General features: G+C 36.4%; 1 protein-coding gene across 6 annotated transcripts in view; it reads left to right on the top strand.

The window, feature by feature from the left end:
* Positions 1-1662: 1662 nt before the first annotated feature.
* The window catches only part of LOC123309797 (ankyrin-3-like), a 224506-nt gene continuing 210506 nt past the window's right edge, over positions 1663-15662 (top strand). The window contains exons 1-2 of one of the 6 annotated variants that reach the window (XM_044893076.1): positions 1663-2043; positions 4744-5364. In XM_044893076.1, coding sequence (XP_044749011.1) covers positions 4807-5364 — 558 coding nt within the window. In that variant the 5' untranslated portion in view covers positions 1663-2043; positions 4744-4806. The remainder of the gene's footprint in view (positions 2044-4743; positions 5365-15662) is intronic. The other 5 variants (XM_044893068.1, XM_044893083.1, XM_044893091.1 and 2 more) reach the window with 5 other exon arrangements.

The following is a 15662-nucleotide window of genomic DNA, read 5'->3' on the forward strand; positions in this document are numbered from 1 at the left end:
GAACATAACGCAATGACCCTAGTTAGATCATATATTCGGTGACGTTTTGTAGATTTTCGTCTGCTGCTTCAAGCCCAAAATTAAAAGGACTTCACTCATAGAGTCATTCGGGGTAAGTGTGCGCAGTGCGTATATCTCGACTATGCAATGTATGAAAGAGGGGTTCATTTGGGTGAAGCAAGGGCGCAGAATCCCCAAATTAGTTTTTCATAGGAGTGCGCCGTGCGACGTTTCGTTAACTTTTTATTTGCAATCAATCAAATTCACTAGTTTTTTTGTTAATTTTCAGCATCTCTGCAAATTCTGCCAGGTCCAAGTTCCGAGTCCGACAGTGTTAAACAATATTTTATTCGATCATGGGAATATTAATCTAAATATATAATAAAAAATTTTAGGTTCTCTTAGCTGCTCAACTCTATAAGAACGTCATTTCAAATTTTGGCTTACTGATGAAAGTGTGAGCGGGTCAGTGTGCGCATAGATTCATTATATGGGCATTAGTTCAGTGAGAAATAAATTATGACATTGTTGATTTTCTTGGTTAAGACTCGATCAATATTGTCCTATTTGTTCGGAAAAATATGAAGAGCCACCAACAGGGGAATGTATCAAGTGATTGTGTTCACCAGGAATTGTGGCACTAACAATAATGCAGTGCTTATAAAAAGGCGCTTCTGTATTGACAATAAACAGCATTTCTCTAATATTGTAACATTTTGATGACATTATTTTGTAATTTGTTTTGATTGTGTGGTTCGCTAAGCCCTGCGTTCACTTACCCCGTGAGGGTGCGCACACTTACCCGCAATATGGGGCATGTGAACGCACTCCGACTTTCACCATTAAATTTCTTTTTGCGGAAAGAAAACGCTTTTGTTTGTTGGCTTTTTGATGTTTTTTTATAGATTAGAAAATTCTATATCTTACGAATATGTTTTAATTTTCCTAGCTTCAACATTTGAAACAGGGTATGGCTTGAAAGGCAAAAGTGCGCCCAGTTGCCCCGAATGACTCTACAATATAGCAAATAATACAAGATTGACTACGAACTAAAGAATTCAAAATGAAATTTCAACCACGGAAGAATCCTTGTCCAGTCTATCCAACCTATTTCTTGGTTTATATTTAGTCAAAATTAGGTTATAATATGCTTAAGTGCTCTGAGTTAGACTTAAAACAAACAGAGTTATTCATATTGATGTGTTCATACATGTGTTACTTTTATATCTGACTCAGATCATTTGAGCAGGTTTTGTAACCAAAGCTCGCTTTAACTTTTGCAGATCAATCTAGAAAGAAGATCACCTCTTGTTAATGGACTCCAATATGATTTGAAACGTTAATTACGTCTTGACTCTCGAAATAATTACTAACCCCATGTTTTAAGTTGCAATCAACAGGTGGTTTCACCTGGATGTCATACAATTTACGCCGGAAGCTCATGAATTCCCATATCTGGAAAACTGCACTTTTCTTCCGTTGAAATCATCCACCATGTACATACCATTTGTTCAGTCCTTTGGAACACGCCCAAAGTATGGACTCTTCCGCTTGTCATGCGGGTTGAAATTCCATTTTTTTTCATGTTAGGGGATTGCGAATGTGCTAATTTTATTGCGATTGGGAAAACCCATTTGCGAAGCTTTTCCTCATGTAATACGCATGCTGAAAGCCCTGGATATTCCAACAGAAGGGAAGTCGATATAGAGTGCGCAACCCTAAACGGCAATAGGCCAGCTTCTGCATCGAATCTAAACTTGCATCCCCGAAGTTTTGACCATCTACAAGTAAGTATTGATCAAATGGATGGGCGGGAAAACCATTCGGAAAATCTCTATGTTTTCCACCGTCGCGTCTCGTTGCAATTCTTGTTGTTGAAGTCGGTCCAGCATCTTCACAGTTGAGACGACTCTCAAATGCTGTGACATAACCTTCAAATAACAATTAGTAAATAGTCAATATCGTGTTGTGCAGGAACTTTTACGAACTGTAAAATGTGTGAAGAAAACTTAAGTTTTTCTTGATGTGCCTTGAATTCGTTTGGTAAGAGATGGATATAACTACAATTTTTTGATAAAATAAGGAATTTTCGTGTATTCGGGAATACCCAGACCACACATAATTTGATTTTCGATAAAAAATAGTTTGTGAAGGTATAGAGTTATGACCAAAATTGTTAATACTCATTTTGATTTCAGCAAAATATTGCCATAAATAAAAGAACATCATAAGTAACTTTTCCCAAGATGGATTTCCAATTAAGTATATGTATTTGAACATTTTTAATTTCAACCTTTTCACAGTTTTCTAGAGTAGGTACTTATATCTTTGTAGCTATTTATCGAACGTTTCTTGAAAAAATTATTATAGATCAATTTTATTGAATGCTGAAAATATCACAGATTACATTAATTCAGATAACAATAGCTTCACATTCCATTTGGAAATATTTTATTATCTACTGGACAGGTGTGCGGATATAGCAATCAAAATATGTCTAGCAACTTGTTGCATTTCTCGAATGAATGGGGCATAATCCTTCATTGTATTATTCGTCCATTATCGATACAAAATTGAGTTCAATGAGATTAGATAAAAATTATGCGACATTGAATCAACCTGATTATCCCACTTGAAACAAACCTTTGTAAACGCTATATATAGCACCAATCGATGAAAATTCTAAATCGAATAACATTCACTAAACGTCCGTCTGATTTTCACGGAACGAAGTTTAACTAAAAGAGCTTTGTTGTGACAGTGGAATTTTTTTATTGAACAACAGGATATTCCGAATGGATAACGCTGCATAAAAATGATTTTTCCAATACCAATACCCTTCGAAACGATATCAAAACATAATTTTGTTAACCTTTCAATCTATTGAATTATTCAATATACAGGATGTCCCACGGTGGGTGGCCTATTAGGCGTTCAAGGAAAGCGGATCATAGGATGGCTCTGAAAATTTGAGTACAAGGTTTACGCTTCTGATCTATCTTATCTGTCTTAGGCCCGGTACTTTCACCTTCGAATAAATTTTATTCACTGTCAATAAGTATCTGTCGAATAATTTCCTATCTGAAAGATACCTTATTTCGGTGCTTTCAGATGAAATTATTTGACGAAAAATAATTCTATGAAAGCACGGTGTACTACTTTTCACTGATTACACTGATTAATGTGAAATAAGGCACCGCATTGTAGAAATTGTCATAATTCCAACTAGAAATCAAATATTTCGTGAAAATCACACAAAGAATATCCATACATCAAGAATTTAAAAAATTCAACCAATAATGACGTACCGACATTCGATTTATGACAAATAAACTCCTATTATTAAGTTTCAATGACAGATTTATTCGATGAATAACACTATCTGAAACTGAAAAGACAGCATTTTTACTTATTCTATGAATAAGACTTATCTATCGAATAAATTTATTTATACGCACGTGAAAGTACCGGGCCTTAAATATTTTTAATGCTGTTACTTTGCCGCTTATACGAAACAATACTACAAACTTCCTCATTTCAAATGGGATACCCCATTCATTCTAACTTTTTTCGCTTCTCTAAACCGATCTGAGAATTTTGGGATAAGGAACTATTGCGTGTTCCTGATAATTTCGGAGAAAAATTGCCAAAAATGTAGATCCAATGAAATAGGCATAGAAAAGACCTTCCGAATTTTGGTAAGCTGAAATGTTTTGAAACAGGTCACTGAGATCCTGAGGATCAGTTTGGTGTTGGAAAAAACTTGGTTTGTGATATACAGGGTGTTCTAAAGTTCTTCGTATTTTTCCTCGATACAGAAACGGCGAAAAGTTGATACCATACTTTTTATCTGATTTTTTCAGAGAAAGTCAAAACAGGCATTAAACGATGTATGATGTTTCTGTACGAAAACCTCATGGTTTCGCAAATAAAGCGAAATTTCCATAAAGTTGGCGGTTTTCAGCGTACGATTTCTGTTGCTACAGTAGAATTACTGCCACGTTAATCTCGTGGGATTGTTAAATCATTTGAAACTAGACTGCAGGTGTCTTGAAGGAAATAGGCAAAAATTTGAACATTTATTGTGAAAAAGTGGTAGGTCTAATTGAACTTTCTGCAAGTTCTCTCAAAGATCTCATCACGTCGTCCATGAATAACAAATAATTTCAGTAAAAGTTCATTAAAATAACCGTAATTTCTACACATTTTTCACAAAAATGCCTTGCTTATTTTATCTAACAAACACAATTTCTTGTTTGAATGAGACAAACACCATCAGTCGAGTTGTCAATGATTTTAAAACCTCACGAAATAAACATGGCACAAATTCTACAGCAGCAACTATAGACATTACCCCTTGTCTTTAGTCCAAGGTAGCAACAGAAGTAATACGAGGTTTACCTATAGGAATATGATACATTATTAGATGCATTCTTTGGTTTTCCCTGAATTTTTTTTATAAAAGGTAGGGTGTTCCAATAGAAAATGTCAACAATTGACATTTACGAATCGTGTATGAAGTTTCTCTATTTATTGTAATAATTTCATTTCCTACTTTGTTTATTGTTGTTACCATTTTTAACCTGTGACTAAAATGAGCCTCGAGAAAGTCTCAAAATACAGTTTTTCACCTTGGTCCTCAGTCCTGTTATAAACTATACCTAATACTCATTAGTAGGACGTAAAAATTAGAAGTTAAAAATATTTCATCGAATTCTTGATTCATATAATCACTTTTATCAGGTGGAATATACCCGAAAATGTGATAAACTTTCACTGGAAATTCGAGTGGAAAAATAGACAATAATGGCACAATTCGTAACCCACATTCAACCCACGTTGGTAGAAGCCTCTCATCATCACTTACCCCATCATTATAAGGAACATAAGGACCACGATAAGCATCATAAAGATTACCATGCGAAAGATCACTCTGATGACAAGAAGCATGGTAAAACAAAGCAGGATCATCATCATCGCCACGAGAGTAACGCCGAAGCCATCATGAAAGATACTCAGATGCATCAGGGACATCCAAGGGATTTTCCAGTTCTTCCACACGGTCATCCAGATGTTCATCATCATGAACACAATCCGGATCATCAGAAGGAAAGGAAAAGGGATTCTGGAAGTTACGTGGACTCTCATGGGAATCAGCACACCTTCCAGTTACATTTCGTGGATTCTCAAGGTATCCATAGAGATTATCACGGCCATGCAATTGACGAAAATCCAACAGATGAGAGGAAACATAAGGAGAAGAGAGCATCTGTTGAAGATAAATCACCTTTGAGGAGTACAAGTGAAAGACCCACACCTCCAAAGTTTATCGATCTGCATTCAGTGCACTCAGAAAATAAAATTGTGAGTACCTCCACTTTTTTGCATGGTTGTTACGGCTCTTTTATTGTATTTCGTGCGCAGAGGTAGTTATAATATTGGAGTTTTTGGGACATATTTATATTTTTATAACGAAATTCAATCTACAGCTAAAGTTACCCGAAATTAGGAAGATGGGAAGGCACACCTCTCTTTCTATAGGTTCGAAGGTTCTTTGCCGATTTTGGATTTTTAGCCAGTGGTATAACTGGTATAAAGCACCCTCCTCAGTCTTTATGGAACTGGCATTAGGTATTTTTTCACCCTCTTCTCGTTGTAGGTACAGGGTGGGCCAACTTCTATGGGATTGAATGGTAGCTCGGTAAATGTAGGAGCTAGAAAAAGGTGATGCCACATTTGAGACCTAGTTTTTTAAAAGGAAGATAATTGCCAAAACCGCACCCCTCTTCATTCTTTTGCTTTCAAGTTATGAGAGATAACTCATCTTCGACTTGGTGCCTCTATTTTCAGTTTCAGTATCATTGAAAAACAAATGTGATATTCTATAATCATTTTTTATGTCGAATTCAGTGGCGTAGTCGATGATTTTTTTAGTCCGCCACTTGAGTAATATAAGTATAACTTATTTTTTTAATATAAATTTTATATATTTCTTACATATTCCAGTCCCATTTTTTTTTTGATTAATTGGCAATAAAAGAGAGAACCAAATTATGATGAAACGCTTGTTATTAGCAACAAATTATGTACAAATTGTTTCTAGCTCAATTGACAGTATGATATTAATCATATACCTACAGATAAACAGAAATTTTTATGGTAGGATATTCGCAATATAACAGATATTATAATTTACATTCTAAATCAGAAACAAATATGTTACTGGAATATGTAAAGAAGAAACAAAAAAAAAAGTTTATATTCGAAAAATAGAAGTCATGATCTTATTAATGAGGTAGCGGACTGAAAAAAATCTTGGACTACATAAGAAAATGACAGTAGCATATTTTTTTCGATACAACTGAAACTTTACGAAATTGAGACACCAATTCAACGAGCCGAAAAGTGCGTTCCACATATAAATCCAAAACAAAATAAGAAACAGGACATCTTTTGACATCGAGGTCGAAAATGTTGCATCCATTTTTCCCCAACTCTTACGGTTACAGGCATGCCATTCAATTCCATCGAATTTTGTCCACCATGCATGGAGTGAATCTGGACAGGTGAAAAATTTCCGTTGTTTGGCTGAGAATTTTGAAATATTGAAGTCTCTACAAGGTTCCTCCTTATGTTGAGTGGATTATTACGTCAATATCTGGGTAAACTTTCGTCATGTTCTCGATATACATGGCGTTGCTTCGGAAATACTGCTGTTCTATGAAATTCTGTCTTTCTCGTGAAATTCGGCTCTTTTAAATTGAACAACAATAGATACCGTTTAAAATGCATCTAGGATATTTTATAATTAAAAGGATCAACAGCATTGAAGCGACATATAATCAGAATAAAATTAAAACTTTCCACAGTTTCCGTGTTTTTGTGGGCAATAATGCTTGGTCTCATCGAACATAATTAGTGCCCAAGTATCGCCAAATTTTCTCCAAGACCTCCAGCCTATTGGATAAAGTTGGACTATTTCCAAAGGGAACGCCAGCCAGAAACTTTTTTCGAAGCGATAATTCTAGAAGTCTGGGAGTCATTTTCTATTGAACTGGTTAACTTTCTCATTTCGAGGATACCGACGAAAGTTAGGCCTTTCGGTGAATTTTACAAGAGACAGGAGATTACAGATTTTAGCATATTGAATAACTGTTAAATCTGGCAACGCCTCCCCTATTGACAACTTTGCGCACCTCAGAGTTGGTGGGGTTCTGTCAGTACCGAAAAGTCGAGAAAGTTTAGAAAAGAGTGAGGACTTCACAACTTTGCAAGATTCGGACATTGACATTGGGTGTTAACATTAAGAAAAACAACACAAACAATACATAAGCACGAACAATCTGAGTGAAAACGAGTACAAACACTTTCGAAAAATCACATTAGAATACAAAAATAACATTAGAAAATACAAAAAGAAATATAAACAATAACAAAACAAAAAAAAACCTAAAATATATTCACAAATCAAGGCGTCTGGGTTCTTTGGAAATACGCCCGCTTCTAGTTCTAATCTGTTTTGTCTTCCTTGACATTTTTTACATTAATATTTTCCCTATCACTGCTTGCTAATGCGATTAAGGCGGAATTTTGAATTTTTGATCTCTTCAATTCCGACAGTACTTCTGTTTCGTCTATATTTTGATCGGGAAAATTAGGCCAACTTTCTTCATTCTTTTTGAGCCAATCCGGACCCTCCCACCACCGAGATTCTAATAACTGATCAACCGTACATCCTCGTGATGGCAAGTCAGCAGGATTCATATTGCCCGGAATATGCCGCCATTGCTTAACTTCCGAAATATTTCTTATTTCTTTGATCGGATTCGCGACAAAAACGCTCCAATTATCTTCCCTATTGATCCACGTGATAACCGTTGACGAGTCTGACCAGTAAAATACTTTATCTATTTTAAAATCCATGGCGTTCAAAATATGCCTAGTTAGTCTTGCACCGATCGTTGCCGCTAATAATTCCAATCGTGGTATACTTATAGAATTACCCGTGTCACCTTTTTTGGCAGGCGTAACTTTAGTCTTTGCTTGTACAAAACGAAGCTGCACGTCCCAACCCTTTCGAATTCTTAAAAAAATTACCACAGCATATGCTAATTTGCTGGCATCGACAAAGGTATGTAAACTTACTTCTACGTCCGTTTCCGATTGCTTGACGCCTAACATGCAACGCGGTATCTTTACTTCCGACAATTTTGTTAATTCTTTGATCCAAACCAAAAAACCTTTCTTAATACTTTCGTTCACTTCTTCATCCCAACCAATTTTAGCTGCCCACGCTTCCTGTAACAAAATTTTGGGACCGAGTGATATTGGGCATACAAAGCCTAGCGGATCGAAAATGCGATGTGCTACCGATAAAATTACCCTTTTAGTTATCTTGTCAACCGCGACTTTCTCAATATTCGAAATATTTAGCGCTAGCGTGTCGTTCTCTTTATCCCATTTCAAGCCAAGTACCCCGCAAACATTATTCAAATTGTCATGCGTATATTCCCATCCACGTAAATAAAAAAGACCTGTCTCCATCACAGATTTTGCTTTATATTTGAAGTCAGCTAATTGTTCGAAGTTATCCACACTCGCTACACAATTATCCACATAAAAACTACGTTTGAGCTTCGAGATGTAAAAGTATTCAGAGACAAATATACCGCGTTCACTTTCAATTGATTTCAAATAATTTTCTAAATGTAGACTGATGGTCGCCCCTAACATAAATGGACTGCTACAAACACCAAAAACTACCCTACAGTGTCTGAACATTATCAGATTGCCCTGCGCGTCATACCAAAGAAATCTCAAAAAATCCCTATCTTCGGGATCAATACTTATTTGAAGAAACGCTTTTTTGATATCAGAAATCACACCAATTTTACCTTCTCTAAACCTCAATAAAATGTCCACGACTTCTTCGATAAGATTCGGTCCCTTTTCCAGACAGCTATTTAGGGATGGGCTGCCTGCTGACGCATCGAATATTGGCCTCGTCTTTGTTGTAGCTTCTTCTTTGAAAACCGGGCGATGTGGCAAATAAACACCCCAGTTGTCCATTTCTTGTGCTGGTACCTGCTCTATTATCCCCTCGTGGAGCCATTCTCGGAATATCCCATCATATTCCTGGAATTTCTGCATCTCTCGTAGTTTCTTGACCATTTTTTCCAATCGTTGCATGGCCATGCTCTTGTTGTCCTTGAGCTCGGGGTGATAATCCAGCCATGGTAGTTTTACCTCATAACGACCTTCGGGGTTTTTCGCAATAGATTCCTTGAAGTTCTGCTCAACTTGAATGTTATGATCCTTACGTGATTTATGATCTATAGGATCGTCTATTCCTATAACATCTAATGACCATAAATCTTTTATATCCACATCTTTTGTCAACATGGAGATAGACAAAACGGCCAAGTTTTCTTTATTTTCAGCGTTGTTCTCCTTTGGCGGCATTTTACCCATCAATGTCCATCCCAGATGTGTTTCTACCGCTGTTAATCCACTTTCTGTTTGGTGTAACCGCCCTGTCAGCAACTTTCCCGCTATATCGGCGCCAATGAGGATGGATACGCACTCTTCTTCACTATCGACATCGCTCATTATAACGTCCCGTTTTTTCAGCTCTTCCAACCACGCACCTCTTTTTACACATGGTACATTCGAGCAAATCACTTTATCGCCGAGCGCTTCAAAATTGCACCAGTATGTTCCATCGAGATTCCCGACACGCACTTGGAACTTCTGGTGCGTCGCGACATCCGATTTACTTCCGCCGAAAAGTAAATGCACCATATCTTGCTGTCCATGCGGTTTATAATCCAATTTTTCAGCAAGTTTACTTAACACATACGAGTTTTGCGACCCGGTGTCGATCAACGCACGAACGACAACATCCTTCACTTCATTTCGCACTCGCACCCTTAGAGTCTGCATGAAAGTCGCGGGAATTTCGGCCGATGAAGCTAAAGCGCATTCTTTCGGAATGTTGACTGCACTTACCGAGCTTTCTGAATCGGACCGCGAACTCGGACGACTTCTTCGTCCCGGGCACATTATGTCCACGTGTCTCTTGCCGCATTTTGAACATTTCAATTTCGATCTACAATGCTTCTTTAAATGTCCGCTTTTCAAGCAACCGAAACAAACGCGCTTAATTTTTGCCGCTTCTTGTTTTTCCGATAGCGGCATTTTTTCCGCTTTGAAGCACTGTTCACTCATGTGGTTCGTTTTTTCACAAAAAACACACTTGTCCTCTTTCACTACCGAAGCAAGCAGATTCCGCGCACTCGGCAAGTTCTTTTCTGCTTTTCGCTCCCGTTCCGGTTTACCGCCTATGTCGAATCCCTTTACGGCCATAGAGATTCTCAGTTCGTTTTGAACCTCGGATTCCAAGAATCTGATAAGTCCATCGAGTCGCGTTTTTGACACATTCGACGCCTTTCCAACGTTACCATTTTCAGCTGCACTGTTAGACCGCTGCCACACTCGTAATAAGTCTTCTGGTAATGAGGATTCAACCAACGGATAAAGCATAGCCGCACACTTATCTGTCGTAACGCCTAGAGTTTCTAACGCCCGAATATATGACTCGATTCTGTCATAAAGCGAAGCGAGGATCACTTTTTTCTTCGCTACGGCATTTTCCAGAACCAATTGCAATAGCTCTCTCACATACACCTCAATTTGCAAATCCTCGCGCCCGAAACGTTTTGTCAGACCTTCGATGGCCTTTTGATAGTTTTCCCCGACCGGAGGGTAACTATTCACTAGATCTGCTGCTCTGGATCCTGGTACCATTGACTGCATCAGATACTGGAACTTGTCCTCATCGCGTAGTCCAGTGTCCTCGTGAATCTTGCTGAAAAGACTCCAAAATTTCAGCCACTCACGAATATCTCCGCTGAATTTGGCCAGTTCCACTTTTGGAAGATTGCACCTCGCTCTGGACGTAGAATTTCCACTGCTGCTGACACTTTGAGCCTTTTCTTGAATCGAAGCCATCCTTTCTTCGAACATGCATCTCGCTGTCAAGAATTGGCTCTCGTACCTTAAGTTTTCCTCGGAAGTCTTTTCTAAATCTTCATCCTCAATATCTTCAGCGATGAACATTTCTTCTAGGATCTTCTTGGAAATTTCTTCAAGCTCCTGGTATCTTCTCTCTAGTCCTTCAAAGGCCGATTTAATCTCCACCGTACTTGATTTTTCTTGATCCATCAAGGCGTTCAGGGATCTGAGTGCCTTCGTGAAGGAGATGCGACTGATCGTCCTCTTCCTTAGATCCATTTTCGAACAAAAATTACCTCCGAATTCCTACACTAAGTCCTGTCACGGTCGCCAGATGTTGAATTTCGAAATTGTTTGTACTCGTTTTCACTCAGATTGTTCGTGCTTATGTATTGTTTGTGTTGTTTTTCTTAATGTTAACACCCAATGTCAATGTCCGAATCTTGCAAAGTTGTGAAGTCCTCACTCTTTTCTCGTGTGGGAGGATGTTAAATCTGGCAACGCCTCCCCTATTGACAACTTTGCGCACCTCAGAGTTGGTGGGGTTCTGTCAGTACCGAAAAGTCGAGAAAGTTTAGAAACGAGTGGGGATGAAGGGATAAAATGAGCGGATTCGGACAGAAAGGGTCTCTTCCACATTACGACGAAAACGAGTGAGTACTTATTTGAAATAGATTTAACTGTATATTTCTTGTGTGTGAATAAAAATCTAGACTGTAGTGAAAGTGCTCATCTCTCTTTTACCAACCCACAAAATTACCTGTCCGAGATCGAATATTCCTATAAATTCCTATTTCGAAATTCAACAATAACGTTTGAATCACGCTCTATATTGATTATTGAATTTTCATACAACATATTGTTCAAGATCAATTGAAATTTTACACATTCCACTCTCAGGTAAATTTATATTGAAAGTTCACAAATTGAAAGAAAATGATACTGAATCGATACGAACGATGGTAACTAGATGAAAATCCATGATTGAACTAAAAACAAATGATACTATTTTTGGAAAATGTGTTGAAACAGGTTACGTCAACTTATTTTTGTGAAAATCATATAATCTGTATGCAGTCAGAAAATGATATTCTTCAGTAAACTTGAACACAAATCCTAGAAAAACTACTTCGAAAAATAAAAAAATAAATTGGAATATTTATCAGAACAAGAGTTGCAATGAACCACAAGAATAATGAAAAAACTTTAACTATAAAAAACTTTCAGAATACTGTCCCTTATTTTGTGGACAAAATTTTACATATTTTCAAATTCGGCCCTCATGTTTTGGAAAATTTCAGCATGAATTTCAGGCATGCTCTGCGTATTCTCACTTTCTCTTCTTCTACATCTACATACATGTTCTCAGAGTAAAAAATTTAAAAGTGTCAAAATATTTTTCATTATTTTCATGTTTCTTTGCAGCTCCCGCTATCGTAACTATTCTGCTCCCTTTCTTCTTTTCATTTTTCGGAAGAACTAATGGAAAAAGGCAAGTGTATGGCATTTTTGAAAAGAAAATCGAATTACCTTTGACACAAGGTGTCACCCAAACTCCTTCCCATTTTAGATTTTAGTGGTTGCTGTGTTTAGGATTGCAAGGTTTTTTCAAATTGATTAAAACCAACTCTATGAATTGGTCCACCTTCGAAACAACGTGAAACGTTTACATTATTTTTGCAATTTTTCTGATTTTGTATGGGAGCCGAGATATTAAGGGTGGTACATTTTCGAACTAACATGTTTTATACCAATTTTTATTTTATATGGCACAAACAGGATTTCATTGCATCATGAGAAAACCCAAAAACACAATGCCAACAATGTGCAAATCATTTTTCGATAAAAAATATTTTTGTAGATGTCTCACATTACGTCGTATAACTATGGTAAAATAGCTATTAACATAACGAGATTATTATGCAATTTATGATTATTGTCGAGGACATTGCTAGGAGACAGGACGACAGCCACAATGTCCGAGACGGTCCGATTAAAAATGGTAACAATACTGTTGGATTCTCTGAATGTATTTCTTTAATCTCACATAGGAAAAAACTACCCTAGTTCTGATGATAATAAAAAGGAATTTGTCTCCATCTTCACCAGTTTTTTGCAGTTCTTATAAATGTAAATTGAAATTTACACGAAAAAACCTCTTGATGATTATAAAGGAATATTATGTCGAATAACGATGTCCAAGTTCCCATACAACTCGTAAGGGAGTGACATTTTTTCAGAGTGATCATTAATGGGTCATTACGTGGAGAATTTAAATATGTGACATTGAAATTTCAAGGCAAGATCAAATCGAAAATCGATAAATATTCTGCCAATACTAGGTTCTCTGGTTAACAATAACTGAATGGTATTTTAATGGCCTCATTTTATAAATCGAACAGTAGACCGACAGTGCTTTACACTATAGACAAAAAGACGCCAGACCTCTTTGTTTTCTCCCATATTTTGGCCGTATGCCCCAATTTAGCTAGGGACGAAGTCAATAACCCGGAGATATGCCAGAGGGGATGGAAATCGTATTTTATATCTATCGGTTTCCAGAACTCTCGGCACCAGCATAGAACAGAAGCCAGACTGGCTGGCGTCGTCTCCTATTTGGAATTCAATTTAATGCCCATGTGTTGGCTGAAGAGCCAGAAAAGCTATAAAATCCCAGTTATTCTCATCATTCCTTTTTATGTAAATAATCTTCATAAGGTGAAACCAGAAATTTAGAATGTGTACAGGGTTATAACAATCTCAATAAAATAAAATTTGTGTTCACTTAACGCTTGTAGATAATTTATTTTATATTCCGATTAAATTGAAGTGATCATGCAACCGAATCAAATTTACAGAAAAACATTAAAATCTATACAGGTTGGAAGTTTTATATAATTCTTAGGATAGGCTGACTAGATTATCCCCAGTTCAATGACGGACGGACCTGGGGAATGTGTATATATTTATATATACAGGGCGAGTCTTTGAATCGTAAAAATATACAGTAGATTCTTAAGTTCAAAAGAAACACTTTTTTCCTGTACCATTTTTTCCGATTCAGCCCTGATAAAAAGATACAGTCATTTTGAGTTTTCATAATGAGCTGTGCCACCCCTGGAAAAGCAAAATTACCTTCAGAATAACTAAATGAATCTGTGACACTACACATCTGTGGATCTGTGCATTCGATCAAAGTATCCAATTTTTCGAATTTCACAGATATGTTTTATTTTTGAACGTCAAATTACTCGAAATTCATTTTATTCGATAAAACCGTTTAAGAGAAATAAAAATAACATTTTTTATATTTTTCAACAACCTGTATCTTTTAAACCAAGCCGATTCGGAAAAAATGGTAAAGAAAAAACAGTGTTTCATTCGACCTCGAGAATATACTTTAAAATATTTGTAGGAGTCTAAGACTCATCCTGTATATACCTCCAGCTACTCAGTTTTCTACAACGTATGGTGATAAAAAAATAATTTATCTAAAATAGAGAAATAATAAAAGTTTATCACAACACAAAAACGAAAATTTCATAATATTAATATAATGGATGTCCATTACACTGTGGTATGTGAAGAGGGCTTCAGGCATTACTAGAGAAGCTTCTTCATCCCCAAAATTTGAATGTCCCAAATATTTGATCAGGGAGGAAGACGCTGCTGCAGTTAACATTTTTTTATGTTTGTCACTTGAAACATGCCGTACAATATCTCTTCTTTCTTCAAATGCAATCTGAATTGATCTAAAAACTTCGTACATTCGACTTCAGAATCAGGTTTTGTTTTTTAAGGAATGGAAATTCTTTTGAAACATCTTCCGTAAATTTGCATTTTACTTTTTTACATTCCATCTTAAATAATCTTGAGAAAAATACAGAATTAAATTCAAGATTTTGATGGACGTTTTCCAATGACGGACTTCTTGGTCGATTGACGGACGGATAGCCAATCTAACATAAATATACAGGTGTCTCACTAAATATCGGTAACAGACTATAAACAAGAATGTGTGAATGACGGACATAGAGCCCTTCACAACAAGCGAATTTGAATATTCAACTTTCCAGAAGTTCCTCTATTTTTTTTCCATAACTCCTGAAATCATCGAGTCAATTGAATAATTTCTTCGGAGTTTATATCTTTTATACCTATACAACAAAATACAATACTTCAAATGAGTCAGAGAAGGACCGAACTGAGTTAGATGATTTACCAGACTCAAAAAAACAACCCATAGGTAACACATTTTTTGTTGTACTCTTCATATTTTCGTTATAGGTGGGCAAATTTAATTGTCTACTGTTTTTTTCTCATGAAATATTCAGGTGAATAGTTAAGTATGATACATTTTTTAAATCAACACAAAATTTTCAGCAAGATAAAAGAACTTTCAACTTCAGTTTACATTTGAAAAATGAGAACCTTGAAAATGGCTGGATCGAAATATCATGTTCGAATTACTCATCAATAATTTTCGAGTAAGAGTTTGGACAAGCGAGTAATTCGGCATTATCGAAAATGGCAATTTCTCAATTTTTGTTCATAACTCAAAATCTAGAATTGATAGGTCGCTTCTGTTTTCAGATTTGGATAAATCAGGAATGTATCATCCGTTTTCTTCTAGCTCTTATAGTTCTCGC

Source organism: Coccinella septempunctata, chromosome 1, assembly GCF_907165205.1.
Source record: "Coccinella septempunctata chromosome 1, icCocSept1.1, whole genome shotgun sequence".
In the NCBI taxonomy this organism is placed as follows: Eukaryota; Metazoa; Arthropoda; class Insecta; order Coleoptera; family Coccinellidae; genus Coccinella; species Coccinella septempunctata.